This window comes from Hipposideros armiger, unplaced genomic scaffold (genome assembly GCF_001890085.2).
Source record: "Hipposideros armiger isolate ML-2016 unplaced genomic scaffold, ASM189008v1 scaffold_178, whole genome shotgun sequence".
Taxonomy (NCBI): domain Eukaryota; kingdom Metazoa; phylum Chordata; class Mammalia; order Chiroptera; family Hipposideridae; genus Hipposideros; species Hipposideros armiger.
Window position 1 is genome coordinate 1,115,135 of NW_017731528.1, and position 27,712 is coordinate 1,142,846.

The 27,712-nt window shown below is 37.5% G+C and overlaps 1 protein-coding gene across 6 annotated transcripts in view; it reads right to left on the reverse strand.

Moving 5' to 3' along the window:
• The window catches only part of ZMYM2 (zinc finger MYM-type containing 2), a 106,711-nt gene that overhangs the window by 59,580 nt on the left and 19,419 nt on the right, over positions 1-27,712 (reverse strand). For 4 of the 6 annotated variants that reach the window (XM_019652359.1, XM_019652361.1, XM_019652362.1 and 1 more), the window contains 5 exons: positions 21,550-22,385; positions 17,562-17,847; positions 14,982-15,147; positions 12,975-13,187; positions 463-534 (listed from right to left, as the gene is read on the reverse strand). In XM_019652359.1, the coding sequence (XP_019507904.1) occupies positions 463-534; positions 12,975-13,187; positions 14,982-15,147; positions 17,562-17,847; positions 21,550-22,375 (1,563 nt within the window). In that variant the 5' untranslated portion in view covers positions 22,376-22,385. The remainder of the gene's footprint in view (positions 1-462; positions 535-12,974; positions 13,188-14,981; positions 15,148-17,561; positions 17,848-21,549; positions 22,386-27,712) is intronic. The other 2 variants (XM_019652365.1, XM_019652364.1) reach the window with 2 other exon arrangements.

Here is a 27,712-nt window from a genome sequence, read left to right on the forward strand (position 1 = left end):
AGTTTGTGTATGTCTTAGAGATAAAGTAGGAAAACTATCATCTAATATTTTTTAAGTTCATAAATTTTAATATCCAGACTATCTCACTTTATTGCGATTCGCAGATACTGAGTTTTTTAAAAATTGAAGACTCCCCACCAGTGAAGATCACTGAAGGATCAGATGATGGTTAGTATTTTCTAGCAATAAAATAGTGTTTAATTAAGGTATGTACTTTTTTAGACACAATGCTATTGCACGCTAAATAGACTACAGTATATTGTAAACATAACTTTTATATGCCCTGGAAAACCAAAAAATTCTGTGACATAGTTTATTGCGATGCTTGCTTTACTGCAGTGCTTTGGAACTGAACCCGCAATATCTCCGAGGTGTGCCTGTACTTCAAACTGCACATGATTTTTCAGATACGTAATAAAAACAGTAGCAATGCATGAAATTGTCAGCTACATTCCTGCTTACCTCAGGCTGCATTAAGAAAGAGTCCTGCATGTGATCTCGAACCTCCTTCAGGAAGCTTGGATGGCTACCTACCTAAAAAAAGATTTTCAAACACTTTATAAATACACATTAAGAAAGGCTGCTACATAATAAAAAATAATTTAATTTAAAAAAAAAGGCTACTAGACTGAAACACAAATCAGCAATCTATAAAAGCTGATTTGTAATTACCTCTTTGTGACTTACAAACTCATTCCAACTTTTAAAAATGCCTATCTGTCCTATCCCGAGTGCCCAACTTAGAGAAGAATTATTAAATATAGAAATGATCCTACAGAAAAAAAAATCATTTAATAATAAAACAATATAATAATGGGGCAAGGAATTAAAAATACACCCTTAGATATGACTCACCTATAAGTAGACCTTGTAAAACATCTTACATGTAAAACATCTTATTTCTCTTACATGATAATGTATTCTAAGATCTCATTGAAGTCTATTAATACTTATAATGATAACTCAAAGCATTCTAAATTAAGTGATTTGTAGGTTGTGCAGTTACAATTTTCACCATCTGCAAATGGGTTGTTTTGGAAACTAATTTTAAAGCACACATGATAGCTTCCAGTACATATGAATTTACATCCTTACTCCTTGCAGAAAGCATCCTGCTTTCCGAGAAAGTCAAAACACTATACAATAAAATAAAAAATAATTGAAAGTATTAAGCATTATAGTCTCCACTGCCAGGATCTAGATTATCAGTATGCTCCAGAAACTAACTGAGCAATGGAGACATGAACAACAATAGCAGCCAAGTTCAATGTTAGAGACAAATGTCAAAACGGGAGGGGCAGGCAGGGACAAGAAAAGATCACCGTATGATTTAGTTCCATATGATTTTTTTTCTACAGGAAAAAAAAAAACATTCAGTATAGCATCTTGTGTAATGGTCTCCAAACATGTCTGACTGTGTCCCCTTATCATTAACAATATATGCATGGATTCCCATTTATTTACTTATAAGTTATGAATATATAGTATATGAATTATGAAACATGAAAATATTTTAAAAATGAAAGATGAAACTATTTTTAAATAATTTTTATTTTATTTAATAAAAGAACAAAGAAAAATTTTGATATTCACTAGAGTGGAATCATCTGGTGTCAGTGGAGGCTATGTGGGTAGCAGTAAGGAGGTACTCTACTCCTCCCAGTCAGGGTGGAATCAGCCAAAGCTCAGAGGGGAACCAGAACTCCTATGCCCACCCACCCAACAATAACAAGGAGCTCCTCCTCGTTCCACGGGTATCAACAGAGGCCACTTGGAGAGTCTGAACTTCTACCTCCACTGGGCAACAGACAGGTGGCGCCTTCCTTTCCCTGCCAGAGCAGTGTCAAATAAAGCCAGCTACAGCAGAAGATTTAAATAACATCCAGAGTATTATAACATAATACCCAAAATGTCCAGGCTGCAATAAAATAAAATAAAAATCACTTATCCTACGAAAAACCAGGAAAACAACAATTAGATAGAGACAATTAATAGATGCTAACACTTAAAGTACAGAGATGTTAGAATTAACTGACAAAGATTTTTAAAGCAGCTATAATAAAAATGCTTCAACAAGAAACAAAAGCCAGTTAACAAGGAAAAAAAGAGATTCTTATCAAAGAAACAGAAGATATAAGAAGAACCAAATGGAAATTCTAGAACCGAAAAAGGTCTGTAACAGGAAAAAAGAAAAAAATCAATGGATGAGGTATGTCAAAAGAACACAGGAGCCAAGTGAAAGTGCTCCCTATGGCCAAAGGTAGAAAATTACAAGCAAAAAATTAAATAAAGTACAACTGAATTATAACCCAAAGTATATTAATAAATGACTGAATAAATTAATAAATGTAGAAGACACAAATCTCCTATGCAGAAAATCCCAGATACTTATATACTTCCCACTAAAGAGGAGTGACGTCATTCCGAAGAGTACAACATGGGAATGGGAAGAGGAAGAGGAGATTTCACAATTGAAAATCCTGACAAACAGTACTTCAGCAAGGTGATCAACATTAACAGTTATAAATCACACTGATAGAGGTACCTTTGTTATGTGATGAAAATGACAAAAGTGTAAAAAGTAAACACCTTTTTTTTTTTTTAAAGATTTTTATTGGGGAATTGGGGGATGGGAACAGACAAGTTGCTGTCGTTTTTGTTCTTCAGTTTAGTTGTGGAGGACACTGCTTCACTGGCCCAAGTTGGCACCATCATTGCACTCTTCCCGGGAGAGACAGATCAGTCTCCGGCTTCTGGACGGCCACTCACGGCGGCTGCTGGCCGCTCACGCTGGCTGCTGGCTACACACGGTAGCCCATGGCAACCCACTGCAGCAGGGGCTGCAGCCTATGCCATCGCCGGTGACTCCAGGTTGAGCTGTTGTTCAGCATCGTAGCTGTGGAGGGCAGTGTCACTGGCCCTCATATGTGGGATCTGAACCGGGGCCCTCTGGCGTCCCAAGCCAGTTCTTAACCACCGCGCCACTCGGCCGGCCCAGTAAACACCTTTTTGATCTTCCTTCTAAGAATCCACAGCCCCAGTATGTCTAATAATGAGAAAAACATCACACAAATTCTAATAGTGGGGCATCTTACAATTACCTGACTCCTAACAACTGTCAAGGTCATAGAAAAAAAAGGGGGAGGAGTGGGGAATGGATTAAAAAAAAAATCACAACCAAGGTGACATCAATACTGACTATAATGTGATAATCTAGATGGAATCCTAAAACAGAAAAGGGACATTATGTAAAATTTAAGAAAATGTGAATGAGCTGTGAACTTTACGTAACAATAATATATTAATATCACTTCATTAACTGTAACAAATGTATCATGTTAATTTAAGCTGTCAACCAAAGGGAGAACTGAGGGGAGGGGCTATAACAAGAGAACTCTGTATCACCTGCTCAATTTTTTGTAACCCTGAAACTATTTAAAAAAAAAATTAAGCATTAGTAAAAAAACAACAACAAAAACCCAATGGATGGGACTAATAGCACAATGGAGAAGGCAGAGAAAAGAATCAGTGAAGGGAAAACAGAAATTACCCAATTTGAACAACAGAAAGAGAACAGACTTGGAGGTTTTGGAAAACCTTTGAAAAAAAAAAAGAGCCTCAGGGATCTGTTGGACTGTGACAAAAGAGACAGGGATGAAAAATCACTCAAAGAAATGTGTGAAAATGTTACAAATCAGGCAAAAGATAGAAACCTACAGATAGAAGACGCTGAGCAAACCCTAGGAAAGGATAAACCGAAAGAATCATAACACATCTCAGTCAAATTTCCGAAAAAATTTTAATAATTTGAATAATATTAAAATGTAAATAAAAATAAAGACAAAAAAATCTCGAAACCAGTGAAAGAAATGGAGAAACAGAATTGGAATGATAGCCTAGGAAGAAAAAACTTTTAGACAATAGCCCCTCCACTCCATCCAAACACCACAGAAAAAAAATGTGGCACTAACCCCACCCACACCAGCAGAGGCCAAGTGGAGAGCTTGACTCGCACCCTGGCCTGGTTTCAAGGCGATGTCCAGCCCCAGCAACCCAGTTAGGGTGATGTTAGAAAACACCAAGTAGGGAACCTGAACTAGTTCTACCCCATCAGGAATTAACAAGATGCCCTATCACCTACCCCCTCAACATGAGAACTAGTTGAAAGAGTCAGGACTTTGGCCAGCAACCAGCAATAACAAAATTACAATTACAGAGTCTGTGGAGCAGAAAGAAAAAAAGGAATGAAGAAAAGTGAACAAAGCCTAAGAGACCTGTGGGACAGATGGAGGGGGCCAACATGTGTATTGAGAGTCCCATAAGAGAAATATAGAAAACAGGCAGAAAGATTATTTGAAGAAATAGTGGCTGAAAACTTCACAAATTTGATAATGGACAAAAATGTAAAAAAACTAAGAAGCGTAACAAGTTACAAGTAGGATAAACTCAAAGAGACACACAAAGGACACATTATAGTCAAACTATTTAAAAACAAAGAATCTTGAGCAGCAATTACAAGGAATCCTCAATAAGATTTTCGACCAATGTCTCATCAGAAACCATGGAGGCCAAAAGGCAGTGAGACAACATTACGTAAAATGCTGAAAGAAAAAACCTTTCAAACAAGACAGCAAAATTATTCACCAAACATGAAGGAGAAATAAAGACATACCCAAATAAAAGCTGAGGGATGTCATTTCCACTAAACCTACCCTATAAAAAAAATGCTGAAAAAGTCAAAGATTTATGCTGAAATGAATGGGAACTAGACAGTAACTTCAGAAGAATGAAGGACTAAAGATCTTTACTATAAGTAAGTACATGAACAAATATAAAATGCAGTATTATTAAATTTTAATTTGTAAGTTTCTTATTTCCTATACGATTTTAAAACAGTCACAAAAAAAAACTGTAAATCTCTGTTATTAGGCACACAATGTTTAGATGCAATTTAATACAGTATAAGGAGAGCAGGGCTATAAAGGAACAGAGCTTTTATGTGTCAATTAAAATAAGTTATCAAGTCATATCAGACAGATATAAACTTAGGATGTTAAATGTTAAATGTAATCCCCATGGTAACCACAAAGACAATACCTAAAAATTACACACAAGAGGAAATGAGAAGAGAACCAAACAACTCACTACAAAAAATCTACTAAATACAAAAGAAAGCAGTAATGGAGGGAATGAGTTACAGAAAAGGTATTAGATATACAGAAAAACAAAACAAAAAGGCAAAAAAAACATCCTTACTTATCAGGAATACCTAATATAAATACATTAAATTTTTTTCCAATCAAAAGGCAGACATTGGTAGAATGGAAATAAAACTTGATCCAACTATATGTGGTATGTAAAGTGATTACATACAAATTCACAAATAGATCAAAAGTAAAATAATGGAAAAAGATATTCCATGCAAAAGCTAAAAGTGGAAGCAGGAGTTTCTATATTGATATCAAACAAAATAAACTTTTGAAAACTTGATCAAAAACGGATATGAGAGGCTGGCCGAGTGGCTCATTGGTTACGAGTTAGCTCAAGAACACAAGCTCTGAGCAACAGGACTGCCGGTTCAATTCCCACATGGCCCAGTGACAATGCGCCTGACCTGAGCTGCTGCTGAGCTGCCAACAGGTGGCAGGATGGCTCAGCTGGTGAGAGCACATGCTCCTAACAAAAAGACTGCCTGTTCGATGGTGGGCTACGCCTGCCAGCAACTAAGAATGAACTAGGCAACTTGACCTGAGCTGCCCCACGGATGGCTCAGTGGATAGAGCATGCGCTCTTAACAACAAGATTGCTGGTTCGACTCCCACATGGATGGTGGCTACACCTACCAGCAACTAAGATTGGACAAAGCACCTTGAGCTTAGAGGCCACGAGCTGCCAATGGGCAGCCAGATGACGACTGGCGGCCTCCACAACGAAGACTGAAGAACAACAACTTGTCCAGTCCCCTTCCCCAATTCCCCAACACTGTTCCCTCCCTCAACTCCCCAATTAAAAAAAAATGATATGAGACAAAGAAAAACAATATTTACTGGGGTAAAAAGGTAAATTCATCAAGATATAACAATTATAAACATATATGCACCAAATATCAGAATCCCAAAATATATTAAGCAAACACTGACAAATCTGAAGGGAAAAATAGACAATTCTACAATAGCAGTTGGAAAATTCAAGAAGTACACCACTTTTTTTTTTTTTAATTGGGGAATTGGGGGGAGGGAAAGTGTTGGGGAATCAGGGAAGGGGAACAGACAGGCAGACAAATTGCTGTTTTTGTTCTTCAGTCTAGTTGTGGAGGACTTTGCTTCATTGGCCCATGTTGGTATGATCATTGTGCTCTTCCTAGGTGAGGCAAACGGTCACCTGTCATTGGTCGGCTGCTCACACCGCTGCCAGCCGCTCACGCTGGCTGCCAGCCACTCATGTAGGTCACGGAAGCCCACTGCAGCAGAGGCTGCAGCCTACGCCGTCGCCAGCGACTCACAGCAGCCCAGCTCCACGTGGAGCTGTTGTGCATCATCTTAGCTATAGAGGCCGAGTGTCACTGGCCCTCAATGTGGGATCCGAACCGCAGCCCTGCTGCTCAGAGCTGGTGCTCCCAAGCGAGCTCTTAACCAGCTGAGCCACTTGGCCAGCCCGAAATACACCACTTTTAATAATGCATACACCATCCAGACAGAACTTCAATAATTAAATACAGGATTTGAAAAACATCGAAAACTGGAATTAACAGATATATAAAATACTCCACCCAATAACAGTAGAATAAATATTCTTCTCAACAGCACATGGGACATTCTCTAGGACAAACCATATGTTAGGCCATGAAAAAGTCTCAATAAATTTATAAAGACTGAAATCACACAGAGTGTCTTTTTCAATCATTAACAGAATGAAACTAGAAATGAATACCAGAAGGAAAACTGAAACATTCACAAATAGAGAGAGATTAAACTACACACTCTTAACCAATGGGTCAAAGAACTCACAAGGGAAGTTTAAAAATACCTAACGGACGAAAGTAAGCCAAACTACACAATACCAAAAGTGACGGGATGCAGAGTAATCAGTGATCAGAGAAAAATTTATAATTGTAAATATCTATTTTTTTAAAAGATCTCAAATCAGTAACGTAATTTGAACCTTAAAGAAGTAGAAAAAAATAGAAAACTAAACCCAAAACCAGCAGAAGGAAATAATAAAGATTAAAGTGGAGACAGAGAAGAGAAAAATACAATCAACAAAACCAAAAGTTAATCATTTGAAAAAAGTTGACAAACCTTAGACTAAGAAAAACAAAAGATGCAAAGAACAAAACAAAAACAAAAGAAGGGACGAAACAATGGACATTTCCCTCCCCCTCAAAAAAAACTGATTAAATGATATGAACAACTATATACCAACAACTTGGATAACAGAGATGACATAGACAAATTCCTTAAAACACATAAACCACCAAAACGGACTCAAGAAGAAATAGAAAATATCAACAGATCTGTAAGATGTAGAGATTAAATCAGTCATCACAAACCTTGTAATAATGAAAAGCCCAGAACCAAATTACTTCACTGGTGAATTCTACCAAACATTTAAAGAACACAAAATCTTCTCAAACTCTTCCAAAAATCAAAACAGAATGGAACACTCCCCAACCATATTCTACTAGACCAGCGTTACCCTGATTCCAAAGACCAATAAAGATATTACAACAAAGAATATCACAGACCAGTATCCCTTATGAATCTACATATAAACATCCAGAACAAACTATTAGTAAGCCAAATTCAGCATCATATTAAAAGTATTAAACACCATAAAAAGTGAGATTTATCCCAGTAATGCAAGAGTGGTTCAATGTAAAAATAATCAGTGTTATACAGCACATGAATAGAATGAAGGTAAAAACCACATGATAATCTCAAATGATGGGAAGAAAAAGTTTGACATAATCCAATATCTTTTTATGATAAAAAAAAACACTCAACAAACTAGGACTAGAATAAACATACCTCAACATATTAAATGCCATATATGAACAACCCACAGCTAACATTATATTCAATGGTGAAAGACATAAAGCTTTTCTGCTAAGAAAAGGAACAAGACAAGGATGCCCACTTTTATCACTTCCATTAAACATAATAGTCCAAGTTCTAGCCAGAATAATTTGGAAAAAAATAATAAAAGGCATTCAAATAGGAAAGAAAGTATAATTATGGCTATTTGCAGATGACATGACTCTCTATACAGAAAAATCCCAAGGTATCCACAATAAAGCTACTAAAGCTAATAAATGATTTCAACAAAGTTGCAGGATACAAGATCAATAATCAAATATTAGTTATGTTTCTAAACAATAGCAATATACAATCTGAAAATGAAATTAATGAAGCAATTCTATTACCAATAGTGTCTAAAAAAAAAATAAAATACCTAGAAATAAATATAACCAACGATTGAAGACTTGTACACTGAAAACTACAAAAGACTGCTGAAAGAAACAAAGGAAGACCTAAATAAATGAGAAGTCATCCCATGTTCATAGATAGGAAGATTTAACATTGCTGAAATGTCAACAGTACTCAAAACAATCAGTGCAATCACTATCAAATTCTAATACTCTTCTGCAGAAATGGAAGAGCAAATCCTCAAGTTCATATAAAATTTAAATGGGTCTAAAATATCCAAACAATCTTGAAAAAGAAGAACAAATTTCCTGATTACAGAATTGAAAGTCCAGAAATAAACCCACTCATCTATGGCCAATTAATATTTGTGAAGTGTGACAAGTCCATTCCATTGGAAAATCATAGTTTCTTCAACATATGGTGCTGGGACAACTGGATCTCCATGGACAAAAGAATGAAGTCATAAACAAAAATTAATTCAAAATGAACCAAAGACCTAATATAAAAGTTAAAACCATAAAACTGTTAAAAGAAAATATAGAGATAAACCATCTGGACCTTTGATTTGGCAACAAATTCTTAGATTTGGCACCAAAAACACGATCAACAAAAGAAAAACAGAGGTAAACTAGACTTCATTAAAACTAAACTTTTCTGCATGAAATGAAATTATCAAGAAAGTAAAAAGACAGTCTACATATGGCAGACAGTAATACCTATAAGATATTGTATCAGGTGTATCATATGTATCAGATAAGGGATTAACATTCGCAATATATAAAGAATTCCTACAGCTCAATAAAAGGAAAAATACCACAATTCAAACATGGGCAAAGGACTTCCATAGATACTTCTCCAAAGAAGATATACAAATAGTCAACAAGCCCATGAATACCTGCTCAACAATGGTAGTCATCAGAGAAATGCAAACACAACCACAAAGAGATACCACCTCACATCTACTAAGATGAACTATAATAAAAAAGCAATTTTTTTAAAATGGAAAATAAGTGTTGGCAAAGATATACAGTAAATGGAACCCTCATATATTGCTGATAGAAATGTCAAATGATATACCGTAGTTGTTGTGGAAAACAGTTCGACAGCTTCTCAAAAATCTAAATGTAGAATTACCCTACAACCCAAGAATTCCACTCTTAAGTATATTCCCACAAGAATTGAAAACAGGGACTCAAACTGATATTCATATGCCAATGTTCATGGCACCATGATTCACAAAGGCCAAAAGGAGGAAGGAACCGAAATATCCATCAACAGATGAATGGATAAACAAAATGTGATATACATACAGTGAATATTATTCAGCCATAAGAAGTAATGCTATGGCATGGATGAAACAAAACATTATGCTAAGTGAAATAAAGCAGACACAAAAGGATATTGTATGGGTCGACTTATATGAAATATCCAGAATAGGAAAATTCACAGAGACAGAAAGTAGGTTAGGAATTACCAGGAACTAAGGGTAGAAGAAAATGACGAGTTACTGGCTTAACTCTCATTGTTGGGGTCATGAAATAGTTTTGGAAATTGAGATGATGGTTGCGGTTGCACAACATTATGAATATAATGCCACTCAATCATATACTTAAAAATTTTTTAAATTGGAAATTTTATGTTATATATACTTATTTAGCAGTTAAAATTACACACACACACACACACACACACACACACACACACACACACACATTATTTTCCTACTTTTTTATGCTCTGGAATGGTTGAAATAGCACTGAGATTACCTGGTTTATTTAGATTGGGTGGAATTCCCGAGACCATTTTAGCACAATTTTTTTGTGTGAGGTAGTTCTTTAATAATAATCTCTATTTCTTCTATGGAAATTTCTCTGTTTCATTATATTTGCTCTGGAGTAAATTTAAGAAAATTATATTTTCATAGAAAATTACTCCTTTAATCCACCTAGGTTTCCAACATTTTTACCTAGGGTCATACAATGTAGTCTTACAATTGATTTTCATATTTCTCTTTTGATTTCTTAAGTCCAGCTTGTCATTTCTTATTTTAGTAAATTTGTGCATTTTAAAGCCTCCTCTCAATTAAATTACCAACGCATTTTGCTCATTAAAATAAATATTCAACTTAATGTGAAAAAATTTTGAGACAGTCACAGCCCAAACCAAAATACAGGTCAAAGATGTAAACAAATAGGTCACAGAAAATACAATTAACTCCGAAATAGGAAATACTGTTCATCATCATGCCTAATAAAAGGAATACGAATTAAAACTATGCTAACATGCCATTTTTACCAAATGGAATGACATGTTAATATTCTCTGCTGGAGGGGCTATTGTGAAATAGGCAATTGCAAAATATTACTAAAAGGAATGCAAACTGGTACAACTCTAACACACATTGAATAATATCTTACAAACTACTTTGGCCAAACAATCCTGCTTCTAAGAATCTACTCCCAGGTCAGCCAAGTGGTGCGTTGGTTAAGAGCTGGCTTGGGACGCCAGCTCTGAGCAGCAGGGCCCCGGTTCGGATCCCACATGAGGGCCAGTGACACTGCCCTCTACAGCTAAGATGGTGAACAACAGCTCGACCTGGAACTGGGCTGCCGTGAGTTGCCGATGACGGCATAAGCTGCAGCCCCTGCTGCAGTGGGCTGCCATAAGCTACCGTGTGTGGCTGGCAGCCAGCGTGAGCGGCCAACAGCCGCCATGCACGGCCGTCCAGAGGCCAGCAACTGATCTGCCTCACCAGGGAAGAGCGCAATGATAATACCAACATGGGCCAGTGAAGCAACGTCCTCCACAACTAGAGTGAAGAACAAAAGGACAGCAGCTTGTTTGTTCCCCCTCCCCCGATTCCCCAATAAAATCTTAAAAAAAAAAAAAAAAAAAGAATCTAACCTGAAACCACACCTCCACAAATACAGAGTTAAGCATCTATGTACGAGGGTACTTGTAAGAGCAAAAGACTGGAAATAATCCAAATATCGTCACCAGCAAAGTGATCAAATCAACTAACATACAGCACAGTGTTATGTTGTATGTGGTTAACAACTAGCTCTTGAGAGGTGAGGGGATCCATCATAATTTGTAGCATCTACCATGAAAATACTCCCACTATAGCTAATTTCAGGCTGCCAACACAAAACTGAACATGAAATTGGAAAATGATGCACAGAAGCACACCATTATGGATAATATCTCCATCATACAAATACAGTATGTGAAAATAATCTTCAGAACACACATAATACAATAAATGTAATAAAATAATTAGGAAGTGATAAGTTTTGAATATTTTCTTTCTTTTCAATATTGTTATAGTCTGAATTGTGTTCCCCAAAAATTCCTATCTTGAAGCCCTAATCCCAATGAGACTGTATTTAGAATAGGGCTTGTAGGGAGACAGTTAAAGTGAAATGAAGTCCTAAGGGTGGGACTCTAATCGGACTGGACAAATGTCTTACAGAAGAGAAAGATACCAGAGATCAATATATCTGTCTTTATCCCTCTATGTCTCCTTTTGCGCAGAGGAAAAACCATGTGAGGACACAGCAAGAAGGAGGCTATCTGCAAGCCTGAAACAGCAGCCTCACCAGGAACCAATCCAGAAAAACACTTTGATCTAGGACTTCTAGCTCCAAAACAGTGAGAAAATAACTTTCTATTGTTTGAGCCTTCCGGTCTTTGGTATTTTATTATGGCAGGCCTAGCAGATTAATACAAATATAATTTATCTATAAGTTTCTATAATTTAATTTTTAATAATGGGTGTTTTTAACAACTGGCTCACAAAATTCATGAAAATGTATCTTGTGCAGCCATACCACAAAAAGAAGAAAGGTCTATGATAGAGAATAATTTCCAAGATACACTGTGAGGTGAAAAATTGGAAGGTGCAGTATGGTATATACAATATGCTATCTTTTGCATAGGAAAACGAGGAACTTAAATGAATTATGTATTTCCTTAATTTTTCATAAAGAACAGAAAACATAAAATAGTAAAAACTGAACAGTGACACCATAAAGGATGAGTAGGAAACAAAAGAAGACAGAAATGGGAGCTGGACTTCTCTGAGTATGTCTTTTTATACTTATCTTACTTTTGAACCATATGTATAAATTAAAAAATAAACTAAATCAAAAAGACCTTAAAAATGAAATTAATCTTAAAATCGAAAAATAAATGAGACAATGAGTCCTAACCTACGCTTTAACAATTTAAAAAATTGTATTTGCAACCCCTCCACCATCCGAATAAGAAAATTCAGAAGAGGAAGAATCATTTAAAAAAAAAAAAAAAAAAGAGGGAAATCATTTTGGTAGCATTTACCTTTATGTGTAAAATCACAGTTTATTTCTAATAATCTACATATATTTCAGTACTCATTTGAGATAGGTCATTTCCAAGATGTAAATTGGAAAGACAATAACGAAATTAAATGAGATTCCAAGATAAATCAGGTTAATAAGTGCTATTAAACTATTAGAGCAATTCGAAACATTCAAAAGAAAGGGAGTTTTTGATTAGATCATGAATTACCTGTTTGTATTCGCTGACACAACTCTGGCAGCAGAAACGCTTCTGCTGACCATCAACCACCAGGACACTATTCCCGGCACCTTTGCTGGGCAGGTACTCTCCACACTGTTCACAGCAATTCATTATCAGACCATTGGCCATTCTGTATCTATTAAAGCAGTGGTCACTGCACAGCTTATGAGTCATATTTTTAAAGCTAACTTCATGGCGAATCTAAAAAACAAAAATATTTAAAAACAAATGAGTATGACAAGTAGACAAATAACGAGGTATTCCAATAAAAAGAAAATGCCCCAATTTTTTCTATAGAAGGCTCATTTAAGGGAAAAGGAAAGACAAAGTACATTTCATTGTTCTCTGAACCATATTTATACATACAAAGAATACATGTATGGTGGGAACCCACTGATATCACCACAAACTTCTCTGGAGACATCTAAAAATGAAACAACCCAGTTTGGATAGTGTTAGTATAAAACTTCTAAAACAAACAGGCTGGAAATCTTTAGACAAATTCAAAAAGGAACTATAAGTAGTTGCAGTGCTCTAGAAAAAGGAAGAGAACCAATCTAATAAATAATTCAAATGAGGTATGTATACACAGGTTTCTTTTTTTTTAGTCAAATGCAAATACTTTTAATACCATATTAATAATGTGAAATTATCAAAAAAATAATCCCTCCACTGGTTCTACTTCAAGTGTGTGTGTGGGTGAGTGCTTTATTTTTTATTTTTTACATTAGTTTCAGGTGTATGAAACAACATAATGATTAGACATTTACACCCCACACAAAGGGATAACCCACCAAGTTTACTACCCCTGACATTATATATAGCTGTTACAATACCACTGACTATATTCCCTATGCTGTACTTTACATCCCATGAATATATTGATATCTATATAGATATATATACATATATATCTATATCGATATAGATATATTTTCATTACAGTTGACATTCAATATTATTCTACATCAGATTCAGGTGTACAGCGCAGTGGTCAGGCATGTACACAATCTATGAAGTGATCCACCTGATTTAAGTCCAGTATCCATCTGGCATCCTACATAATCTATACATTACTGATTATATTCCCCATACTGTATTTCACATCCTCGTGACTATTTTGTGACTACCAATAAAAACAATGGTTACATGCCATGAAGCAGGTGGTAATGCCTTAACCATATGCCCATAGTTAGGCCTGAAGGCCTCTTCCATCCTTGTCAAGGGGAGTGCTAACTTTCTCTCCTTTCATACACACGGTTCTACTTCTTAAGCAAGACTGTCTTCCTCATGCAGTCAGGATATTTGTTGAATCACTAGTTTTGTCTGAGTACTCCTAACCTCGGGAAAAAATAATCAATTCATATTATATTTTAATTTTTCCTAAATCATTCTCCCTAGAGGAAAATGGGATTACATAATGGAATACTTAGCAGATCGATTTTATATATCCTCACTAATAAGGAAATATACACTGATAAGAGTATGTTAATACAATTGAAAATATTTCCATTAGTTGGAACTGAGTGATAAAAAGCACAAAAGTACAGGGCCAGCCGAGTGGCGCATTGGTTAGTTGGTGGCTTGGGACGCCTGCTGTGAGCAGCAGGGCCCCCGGATCCCACATGCGGGCCAGTGACACTGCCCTCTACAGCTAAGATGGTGAACAACAGCTCAACCCGGAGCTGGGCTGCCGTGAGTCGCTGTTGACAGTGTAGGCTACAGTGGGGCTGGCCAGTAGCAGGCATGAGCTTTCGTGAGCTCCTGTGAGCCATCGTGAGTGGCCGTCCAATGGCCGGTGAGCAACTGCCTTATGCGGGAAGAGCGCAATGATAATACCAACATGGGCCAGTGAAGCGACATCCTCCACAACTAGATTGAAGAACAAAAGGACAGCAACTTGTCTGTTCCCCTTCCCTGATTCCCCCAACGCTGCTCCTCTCCAATTCCCCAATAAAATCTTTAAAAAAAAAAAAAAAGCACAAAAGTACAAACCTCTGTTAGTTTACCACAAATTGTACATCTTGATTTATTGAGTGCTCCTTTAGTAGGATTCTGCTTGTCTTCATAGAGAGACAAACAAGACGTGCTACAGAATTCCTGGAACGACTCGCTTGAGTCCACTTGGGCGACAATGGTTCCTTTCATTGTAGTTATATCTCTGAAAATAAGAGGAACAACTTAAACTAAAATTCTACTTAAAAAAAAAAAAAAGCAATCATAAGAGTAATAACTGATATTTTTAATTTCCATCGAAGCAAAACTATTTTATACAATTAAATCCTTGCCATTACCTAATTTACCCTCAAGCTCCTTAACAAGGCTTCCAGATACCGGAAACATGTTATAAACAAAAAACTTATTATTTATATAGCATTTAATGTCAAGGCCCAATGTGCTGAGGTATAAATTTACAATACCTATTCAATTCCCCTCCCTTTGGTAAGTATAAAGCATGAGATATCTAGGTCATGGGAACATGATATACATTCTAACGAGGAAAACTGAACTTGAAGACACCCCCACAAGCCAAAATAACCCCAACCACCATTCTCTACAGATCTCTAATTGTACTTACAAATGCTAGAAAATGACAATATTGATGGCCTTTGAAGTTTTTCCTTTAATTCTGAATTTCGAGATCCTATTTTGCAGTATGCAAGTCTACTACTATAAACAATCTAAAAAGTATATAACAGGGCTGGCCGAGTGGCTCGTTGGTTAAGAGTCGGCTTGGGAGTGCGAGCTCTGAGCAGCAGGGCTGCTGGTTTGGATCCCACAAGGGCCAGTGACGCTGCGCCCTCTACAGCTAAGATGGTGAACAACAGCTCGACCTGGAGTTGGGCTGCCATGAGTCGCCAGTGACAGCATAGGCTGCAATGGGGCTGCAGTGGGCTGTTGTAAGCTATTGTGAGTGGCTGGCAGCCAGCGTGAGCTGCCATGAGCCGCCATCCTATGGCCAGCGACCAATCTGCCTCAGCCGGGAAGAATGTAATGATCACAACACCAACATGGGCCAGTGAAGCGATATCCTCCACAACTAGATTGGAGAACAAAAGGACAGCAACTTGTCTGTTCCCCTTCCCCAATTTCCCAATGCTGTTTCCTCCTCCAGTTCCCCAATAAAATCTTTAAAAAAAAAAGTATGTAACAATTGTTCCAATGTTTGAATTTATTAAATTTGTACACAGCACTAAGCCCTTTCCAAAGTTCTAAGATCAAAAACATGTTCACAAACATGGGCTGCTCTACGACATGTACAAAAAAATCCACCTGGTTTGACCCTGCACATATATACCAGATTCCACTTAATTTTTAACTAGTGAAGCCAGACCTAAAAATTGGCAAACGAGGGCCGGCCGAGTGGCTCAGTTGGTTAAGAGCTCGCTCAAGAGTTTGAGCTCTGAGCAACAGCGGTTCGAGTCCAGCCCGAGCTGAGCAGCCACTGAGCTGCCAACAGGTAGCAGGATGGCTCAGCTTACAAAAAATAAAAATAAAAAAAAAATAAAAAAATTAAAAAAATTGGCAAACGAGAGCATCCAGTCTCTCCAAGGCTGTCAAAAAACTGGTATCTGTCTTGAAACAGAGTATTCTAAGGACTTAATATTCAAAACACATAAACCCATGTAAAATGCAAAGGCCTGTCAATTTTACATAATCTTAATATGAAGACAGTGTAAAATTCAATCTATTGGGTTGTCAGAAAAGTCATGATGTATTTTTTCTATGTTTTTTGTTGTAAAAATGCATCATGACTTTTCCGACAACCCAATATTTTAATACAGATAGTCATATGTAAACTGCTTAACAATTTTATCTGGTTAGAACGAAATTCTTATAATTAATATTTAAAAATATGTATGTGTTTTTACAAATTCAAGGAGTCTAATGGAGATTACAGATAAATTTAATTACAAGGGCCTAGTATCTAAGTCAACCCCAAAGCCTATCCAAACAGGAAGCCTTTTTTTTTTTTCTTTTAAGATTTTATTAGGGCATTGGGGAAGGGGAACAGTGTTGGGGAATTGGGGAAGGGAAGCAGCCAAGCTGTTGTCCTTCAGTCTTAGTTGTGGAGGGCGCAGCTAGCTCAGCTCCAAGTCCAGTCACCATCCGTCCGCCCATCAGAAGCTCGAGGCTGCTCAGCTCAAGGTGCTGTGTTCAATCTTGGTTATGGGTGGCCGTAGCCCACCATCCCATATGGGAGTCGAACCGGCAGTCTTGTTGTTAGGAACACGTGCTCTCACCAGCTGAGCCATCCTGCTGCCTGTTGGCAGCTCAGCTCAGGCACGGCCCATGTGGGAATCAAACCGGCAACCCTGTTGCTCAGAGCTTTTGCTCTAACCAACTGAGCCACTTGGGCAGCCCAAAACAGGAAGCTTTTTAATCCTAAGCCACCTGAACTTTATACAGAACCCTACAAATTCAACACAAGTTTGAGTTTGTCTTTAAGATTCAATCAACTAGCTTACCAATTTTTAAAACACAGTATTCACTTCTAAGACTCTGGTAATTTTCCTAAAATTTTATACTACCAATATTCAACCATACGGAATTATGTTAAAAGGTAAACCTTACTTTTTACACATAACACAGAGTTTCTTTGGAGCAGGTTTGTGGGAGAAGGAGGAAAGGCAGCTGGTAGAACAAAAGAGGTGAGCTGATCCTTTTCGTTGATAAGCTGTCTGTCCCTTCTGTAAAGGTTTTTTGCAGTTTGCACAAGTGACTTTAACTGGTTTAGTGGGTTGCTGTTGGGCTGAAGGCTGGCAAATCTGTTTAGGAAGTGAGGCCACTGGTGATAAAGAATCCACCCCTGGCTGTTTCTGATTACGGGGAAATGATGCTGACTGGGAAATCCAAGAATCTTAAAAACAAAATGCACAAGAAAAAATAATGAAACAGGTATTTAGACACACTGAAATTACATCAGAGAAACAGTTTTAACCCCCCATTCTGTACATGTTGAAAACTTTAATAAACAGCAGAACAGCAGAGAGGTAAAGAATACAAGTTTTGGAGTAAGAATGGCTGGTTGACTTTCAGGCTCCACCACTTACTAGACCTGGGAGTTACTTAAACTCTGTGCCTAACTCTTCTCTAAACTGGAAATGGTACCAACATCACATGAATGATAACATTAAATGAGATAATTCATGTAATAAACCATTGTGACTAGCACACAGGAAGCACTAAAAAATATTAGGCATTAGTTATTAAAGGAATTAATTTGCAGAATGTCACTTTAAACAAGGAACACATACATCAACATAAAAGTATAATAAAATCTTGACCACCCAGAACCTTTGACAGATATAATACAGGTCTGTTAAAGTTTATATACAATTATAATCAAAACATCTTTTTAAGAACGGCTTTTCCATGTACACATTTAGTTCTGCGGCATATAAATATACCACATAACACCAAATTTAGAAATGTCCCACAGAAATGACGTTAAGCCGGCATGTAGTAACCAATCCCACGTACTGCTGTAGCACGCACCACCAGTGCCAGCGTCGCAATGCGTTGAAGGCACCACGTAGCACAGACAGGCATGGTTGTCAGCTTTTCTCTAATAGTGAGCTTCTTTGGTACTCAGCTGCAGTCCCCAGCTTACTGAGTTGTCACTGTCCCAAAGGCCTCACTACACCACCAATACCATAAGCTTTTTTCATTTTGAAACTTCAGGCCACCACTTCTAATTTCTACCATTTTGATCTCTTGTAAAATTTTTCAGTTTGAGTTTCTTCTCAATTTTGAACTTGCATACATAAGAACTGCCCTTCCATATCATGAATGCTTTTTTCCCCTTCCACAGTAAGTACAAATAGATCCAAAGCTCAGGGAAACTTCTTTACTACAAAAACTGGAAGAGGGTGCCATCCTAGTTCTGACCCAGTCCACAACCAGTCTCAACAGGCTACATCCACTGCTATTCAGGTTTTACCTCACTCCACAACTGCCCCCACAAATACATATACTATAGAATAAACAGAGTGCATTCTGGAATCCTGTTTCCTACTATCATCAGGGTAACTGAACAGTTTTAACAAATGGGTAACAATACTAATGAAGACGAAGAAAGTAAATCCCTGAAAGAACTGGCAATCTATTTTCTGAAGGGCCTGCGATCAAAAATTATATTTGAACATACGCTAGAAGGAATAGCTTTTTGCAACATATATACTGGCTCCTTAGGATTTTCAATTTTGTAGGTTTATTATTTGTATATATACTTAAAGGAACCTATTTCAACTTAAGGGCACCTATTAACTTGATTTAGAAAAAAACGACGTTTTACTTTTCAATTTAGTTTTAGGCCCTGTAGAAACAATGTAATCTCTCAGGCCTCACATTTTCTGTACTTTCACATTTTCACCTCTTCCAACACCAAAATACTTTTAGAAATAGAAGGGACCTAATCATTTTATCTAAACCCTCTATTTTATACAACGGACATGACATCAAGGTGTAGCAGTTTAATCAATCCAAGAGTCAGTACAAATAGCCAAGATTTTATAACTCTCTATTACAAATAAAGACAGCACATAAACACAGGATCTAATTCATAAAACACAAGAGCAGCAGGTACTTCTGTTTAAATTTTCTGATGAGTACTTTGCATTCCCTCATGTAAGAGTTTGAGTAAATAGGAACACAATTCTTATGATCATATGTCCCTTCGACCCAGGAACATTCTTATAGAAACAGGCATCCCAAGATATATTCATAAGTATATTCTTAACAGTTATTTGAAGAGTAAAATCTGGAACCGAGCTAAATGGAGACTTAACAAATTCAAGCATATATACTTGATACCATCAAAAGTTCAAGATCACTAGGTATTTAAAGGGGTAGTTGGAGGGAAGAGTTTGCAAAACTACATCTATACTATGATCTCAGGTTAGAATTAAATGCACCATTCTCAATGGTGAGACTGAATGTTATTTTCTGTTTCATCCTCTTATATTTTTAACATATTTATAATTATAAGACAAAATAGCCATTTTAAAATTGATTTGAGCATTATCATATCTTAAACATTAATGTGAACTGGAAGGTTACAATTAAAGACACTCTAAACACACAACTGGTAGTGACATAAGTTGGCAAGAACTTTCTGGAAGGTAGTATGACAATATTATTTCGACAACCTAAAAACACTAATACATACAATCTCTCTCTCTCTCTGGTTCTCTCTCTTTCTCTCTCTGACACACACACACACACACACACACACACACACGGAAAGAGTCCTGGGATGCATGAAAAATTTTCAAAACTGAGTAAAATAAGGAACATATTTCTTTCAAAATCACTATGAACCAAATATAGTTTTTAAAACAAAAACCTTTAGGGGGATGGGTGTAGTGATATCCTTTAGCCAAGTAACTTCACTTCTAGGAATATACTCTAAAGAAATATTCAGAAATTTGAACAAAAATGTTCATTATAGACCTACAAGCAAAATATGGGAAAAGCTAAATATGAGAATGGTATAGTCATACTCATTGTACAGACATTAAAACTTTTGTTAATTTTGTAAATAATGTTAATTGTATTAATATAATATAATAAATGAAGAAGAAACTGGAAGCAAAATTATAGATGTGCATTTCAACCAAGTTTAAAAACAAAAAGACTGAAAGACAACCACTCAAAGAATTAATCTTTAGTTAATAAGACTATAGGGAACTTTTCCCTCATTTTTTAATTATGGGTTTTTCAAACATTCTTTAATATTAGACATTACTCTTAGCCAAAAACAGAATAAGTAAAAAAGAAAAATGACTGTCATTTCACAGGGCATTCTACACTGCCTAGGTTTTAGTCATTTCTTATTATTCTCCACAATTCCCAGGCTGATAAAGTTGCTTTCATCTAAAATGATGAAAGAATGAGCCAGACACAGAGAGGGGTATATGACAGAGCCAGAGGCAGATACAAGTAGTTGGGAGCAGGTGAGAGAAAGAGACATATACAGACATGGTCATGAGAAAGCCAGAGAAAGCCAGAGTTCTTAGTGTCCACAGAGCAAAGCTGCCTACAGAAAAAATGTTGAAATACTCAAAAAATTTACCAACCTTCAAATATAGAAGTACAAAAAATGCTAATGAGTAAAAATTAAAATCATATAGGCGTCAAAATTAAACAGAGACAGTAAAAACAAATCTAAATGCAATTATACATTATGTTGCTCCTTAAGTGTGTACATCTTTTTGTTCTCTATTTACACATTAATATTAGACAAAAATTAAGTACAAAAACAAGTGAGTACAGGACAAATAAGATGCTAAATTGTTAGACTTGAGTGGTGGTAAATATAAGGAGTATTTTTTTAATCCTTTACACATAAATTTCTGTGATTAATTTTCTAATAATTGCAGAAAGATACTATACATGGCTTTATGTCTCTTATTAGCTAAGATTTCAAACTCAGAAGTAAACAGAATTAACATATCTTACATTAATAAACTAACAAAAGTGGCATCAATTACTACAATGAAAAAACAATCAGCCAAAGTTTAATTCATTTACTTGGGGTAGAAGACCACTCACGGCTTACCAGGATTATGATGAGTTGCAGATTCTCCATTCTGAAATACATCTCCTGCCACATTCATTCTACCAGGATTAAAAGGTCCTACTCCAGTCTTGGTCTGTGAAGTTAAAGATGGGGTGTATGTTTGTATATTAACACCAAAATTACTTGACTGCAGTCCGTTAGAGACATCTCCCAAGCTGGTATTCTGCAGTGATGTTACATGTGTAATCATTAAGTTCATATCTCGCCCATCATTCATAGAGCTCACACCTGTCTCTAAGGTTGTAACATTAGCAATCTGAATTTCAGAGTCTGGTTCTGTGGTGATACCACTATTACCCATTCCTGCATTTACCTTACTTCTTGAAAGACCGGAAGTGGAGAAATCCACATCATTGGTTCTGTTTTTAGTCTCAGGAGGTCTCCGAGGTTCAATAAAATTGGAGGAATTTTTCTCTTGCCCTTGATTTGTTTCCATGTCCTCTTCATCATCAATGACAATTGTCTCACTTACACTCCCCTTCTGAGAAGCCAACTCTTTTGAGGAAGAAAGAGCTGTGGAATCGTTTCCTTGGAGTTCCTCATGTTTTGATGATGTGAGTGTTATGGTTCTGTGATCAGCTACCACCGGAGCAGGTGGGGGAGGTTGTACAGGTTCAATAAAAACAACATCATCATCGTCTTCCACCGATGAGTTCTGAAATTTATTAGATCTAGAAACTAAAGGCGCAGGTGGACCACTAAATGAATTTCCGACATTTGTGAGACTAGCTGCCATCGCCGTGCTCCCTAACAGAACAGAAGTCTGATCAGTCAGTTCCAGTCCTCCCACTGCACCTGTGTCCATGCCCAGCAACCTGTGAAGGAGACAGAAAAAATGAAAGAACACCAGTGTCAGCACATGACTCTTCACATTACTCTAATTCAAAGAATCTTCTTTTAAGTACTCTTACTTTCTTTTTTATTCTAAATGTGAATGATTATTATCCAATATCCAGAAAAATTTTGTGATCTTCTCTCATTCACTAACCATTTCTTATAGTTTACATCTGAACTTCTTGCAATATGCAAAGGTAATTACCCAATTTTCAATAATAACATTCAGTACAGTCCCACCTCTACCACCTTATTTACACTATTTACATTATTTACACTTGAAAACAGGTAAATATTCCTACATACATTTGAACAGCAAAATAACCAAAATCTGACAATAAAAATCCCTTGGCTATATATTTATCCCATTTGTCACTCTACTAAATAAAATGACATGGTCTAATCCTTAATTTCCCTTACCTCATCTTTTAAATCCCTTCTTCTCATCCTCCCTGGTTCCCATGTAACTGTATGATTAAATCCATCTCAGAGTCTGAAATCTTTCTTGACCCTATCAAGAAGCCTTAAATCCTTATTTGCCAGGCACTATGCAGTGCACTTTCTATGGATGTATTGGTCTGAATAATGGCCCCCAAAGAAATCAAATCCTGGAGCCTGTAAATGTTACCTGATATGGAAAAGGGGTCTTTGCAGATATGATTATGGCTAAGGATTTAAAAATGAGATTACCTGGGTGGGCCCTAAATGCAATCATAACAGCCTTTACCAAAGGGAGGTGGAAGGAGATTATAGGCCTAAGAAAGAGGGTGGGACCACAGGGCAGATTGGAGGAGAGCCAGGAGGCAGCCAAGGAATGCCACAGTCACCAGAATGTGGAAGAGGCAAGGAACAGATTCTCCCCCAGAGCCTCCAGAGCAAGCAAGGCCCTGCTGACACCTTGATTTGAGCTCAGTGTCACTGACTTCTGACTTCTGACCTCCAGGACTGAGAGAATAAATTTGTTGCTTTAAGAAAACTTATTTACCACCAAGTTTGTGGTAATTTGCTACAACAGCTACAAGAAATAAATACAATCCACTTTTCAGTTACATCTTCAAAACAGCCCTTGATATAGCTATAATATTTGTCCCATTTTAATGATTAAGAAATTGTGGGGTGGCCAGTTAGCTCAGGTGGTTAGAGCACAGTGCTCATAACGCCAAGGTTGCCAGTTCGACCCCCACATGGGCCACAGAGCTGTGCCCTCCACAACTAGATTGAAACAACTACCTGACTTGAAGCTGATGGGTCCTGGAAAAACACGCTGTTCCCCCCAAAAAATAAAGAAATTGTGGCTTAGAGATGCCAACTAACATGCCCAAGTCACACAGCTAGAATGCAAACACAGGTCTTAATAACTCAATAGTCCGAACGCTTCATCTCTCTGCTATATTCGACTAATATTTTCTGAGCACCTACTACGCATGCAAGGCTGTGCTGAAGCCAGAGACAGCAGAGAGCTAGCAGTGAAGATCCAAAAAGAAAGAAATCAAGTTCCTGAGCAGATGGAGAGGATAAGGTCACCGCATGGACAGTAGAACTAGTCCTGAACATGAATCACCTTAGTCTCAGAGACTAAAGGTAAGAAAAACAACTAGAAGAGAAAAAAAATGATGAGTGAGTCTAGAGATTGTAGGTAATGTGTAGACGGGATGGGTGGGAATCTGAAGTGGTTTATATACGGTAGCCTCATTTTCATAGAGTAGGTAATCTGAGAATGTGAGGAAACAGTGTTTGTATAGGTCTTCTAGACTGGTTTAAGGGCCCCAATGCCAACCCTTACACCCTTTGTAATCCTCTTTATCTAATAAAGCTACTTAGCCCAGTTTTTGTTTGTTTTTATAAAGACTAGTTTAAGAACACTTACTACTTCATACATATTGCCATTTGCTTATACTGCTATAAAGAGACTCTGGGGCCGGTCGAGTGGCTCAACTGGTTAAGAGCGCGCTTGGGAGCGCCAGCTCTGAGCAGCAGGGCTGCGGTTCAGATCCCACATTGAGGGCCAGTGACGGATCGCCCTCTACAGCTAAGATGATGAACAACAGCTCGACCTGGAGCTGGGCTGCTATGAGTCGCCGGTGATGGCGTAGGCTGCAGCAGGGCTGCAGTGGGCTGCCGTGAGCTACCTGAGTGGCTGGCAGCCAGCATGAGCGGCCGGCAGCCGGTGTGAGTTGCCGGGAGTCGCTGTGAGTGGCAGACCAATGACGGGCGACCAATTGCCTCACCCGGGAAGAGCACAATGATCATACCAACATGGGCCAGTGAAGCGACGTCCTCCACAACTAGCCTGAAGAACAAAAACAGCAATTTTTTCTACTTGTCTGTTCTCCTTCCCCAATTCCCCAACGCTGTTCTCCTCCCCCCAAATACCCCCCCCCAAAAAAAATAGAGCCTCTGGAAGGTGAAGATACTGATATAATTATCTCTTTGGTGGATGACGGAGAAGAATTTCTCACTTATTTTTACATTTTAAAGCTAAATTAAAATTTTTTAAAAGCATAGCGATATTACAGTGATAAAGAGATAACTATTTTGGTGACTAGAGAAGACCTCTTTGAGGGCAGGTGACAATTACAGTGAAATCTGAAATGCCAAGAAAAATCCAACTGTGGAAAAACTGGAGCAAAGACATTCAAGTTCCTGCAAAAAAAAGCCTAAAGGGATAGAGATTGGTGAATTCAGGCAACAGAATAAGGCCAATGTGGCTGGAACAGGTAGGCAAGGAAGAATAGTATGAGATATAAAAACAGGCACAGAACTCACCAAGGCCAACAAGTTCACTCATTAATTACATTCAACAAAGATTTACCTAGCAAGCACAAGACACTTGAGGAAAACCAACAAACAAAACAGGTAAACAGCCTTGCCATCAAAAATCATGAATTCTAGGGCCGGCCAAGTGGCGCGGTGGTTAAGAGCTGGCTTGGGATGCCAGAGGACCCCGGTTCGGATCCCACATATGAGGGCCAGTGACACTGCCCTCTACAGCTAAGATGCTGAACAACAGCTCAACCTGGAGCTGGGCTGCCGTGAGTCACCGGTGACGGCGTAGGCTGCAGCCCCTGCTGCAGTGGGTTGCCATAAGCTACCGTGTGTAGCCAGCAGCCAGCAGCCGCTGTAAGCGGTCGTCCATAAGCCGGCAACTGATCTGCCTCGCCCGGGAAGAGTGCAATGATGGTGCCAACTTGGGCCAGTGAAGTGACGTCCTCCACAATTAGACTGAAGAACGAAACGACAGCAACTTTTCTGTTCACCTTCCCCCAATTTCCCAGCACTGTTCCCATCCCCCAATTCCCCAATAAAAATCTGAAAAAAAAAAAATCATGAATTCTACAGGCGAGTTTGGATTTTACCATAACAGGAAACACTGCAGTCTTTTCATCAAAAAGTTAACATAATCTCACTTATGTTTGGAATAGATCACTCTGGCCGCCTATGGGAAATGAATTATAAGAGGCAAGACTGGAAGCAGAGAAACCAACTAGAGGGCCACTGATCCAGAAGAGACATGATGATAGCCAAAACAAGGGTGGTGACATATGAAAGAAAGTAAACAGATTAGGGTTAGGTTTTTTAAAAAAGATCTTACTGACATGAAAAGATGGACAGATATACTGTTGACTGAAAAACAGTTACAGAACACAGATTATTACCATAATATTGTTTTCCCCAAAAACCCATATATATATATATATATATATATATACACACACACATACTGTATTTTTCCTGAAGTACATGTTTTTATGTAAATTCATGAAAAAAAACACTTCTGGAAGGATCACTTTGTACTGACAAAGTAGTTTGCTGGAAGGATCAGGGAGGTTTCAACAAGTTGCACTTTGGATTCCACATTAATCTACAAAGAATTTCAGGCAGCTAAGCACCTGAATAATGAGCAAAACAGAAGATCATATGAAGTTGACAAAGCACTCTCCAGAATAAGCACTTTTCACAGGCATTAAATGGGGGGATACCAATTTGGATAGACCATAAGTAACTTGCCTTCTCACTGGCTGTCTAGAGCCTAAAACAGTGCCTGGGCAGAAAAGACACTCAATTGACCCAAATATTTACAGAAAGGCCAGAAAGCAAAAATCAAAATGTTCACTTTAACTACCAGAGTCATTTTAAAGTAACATCATTATTTAATTGTCAAGGTTTGTAATCCAGTTCCTTATTTTATGTATACTATGTTATTCTCTTACCATTAAGCTTCCTGGTTAAACCAAATTCTAGTGGCCAGAGGGCACCATATCCCATCATTTCAAAATGAAATATATTCAAATAACTTAATACAGTATTTTATAGAAATTTTTATTTTATTTTCACTTAACTGTGACAATGACCCCTTTGAGTTAAATACAACAGATATTAACATTTTTCTATAATAAAACAGTAGCTCACATACATTAATTAAAACTACCCAAAGTTCAGGATCCAAAAACTATGTACAAAGCTTGATTCCAAAACTAATCTTCTTTCCTCTTAGAGCAGGAGCTGTGTCTGTGTTGGGATGCAAGACATGCTAATATTGGAAAATGGCAAAAAATAACATTTATATCTGCTTTAAAGAAAATAAATAATTCTATTTAAGAACTTAAAGGGTGACTATTTGCTTTACCCAAAGATCGGTTACCTACCAATTATTATTCCATAAGCTAAGACACTTTAAGCATATTTACAAAAATTAAAATATATATACATTGCCCTAAAGCAGCTCCTCAATAAGGAAAACTTCTCATGGTAAAACAATAGCATATGCCAGGAGAAACCTTCATATAAGGTCTTCACTGCATCTTAAGAAAACATGAAAAAAATTAACAGCACAGCTACAGAAAGTTTTAAAAGTGGAAATATGCTGAATAACATTTGATTCAGTTTTGATAACTAACTCAATTAAATTTTTTTTAAAATACAAGTACATTCATCCAGTAATAATTAACATTTAATGCTTATTATGAGCTAAATATTCATGTCAGCTAAACATTAAAGCAACCCCATAAAGTAAAAGCATTATCTCTCTTACAAAGATTTTTAAAAACCAATCCTCAAAAGCAAGCTGCCCAATGTGTTGGTTAAGAGTTGCCTTGGGACGCCAGCTATAAGTAGCAGGGCCCCGGTTCGGGTCACACATGGGGGCTAGTAATGCTGTGCCCTCTACAGCTAAGATGGTGAAAAACAGCTCAACCTGGAGCTGGGTTGCTGTGAGTGGCCGGCGATGGTGTAGGCTGCAGCCCCTACTGCAGGGGGCTGCCGTAAGCTACCGTGAGTGGCTGGCAGCCAGCATGAGCTGCGGTGAGCC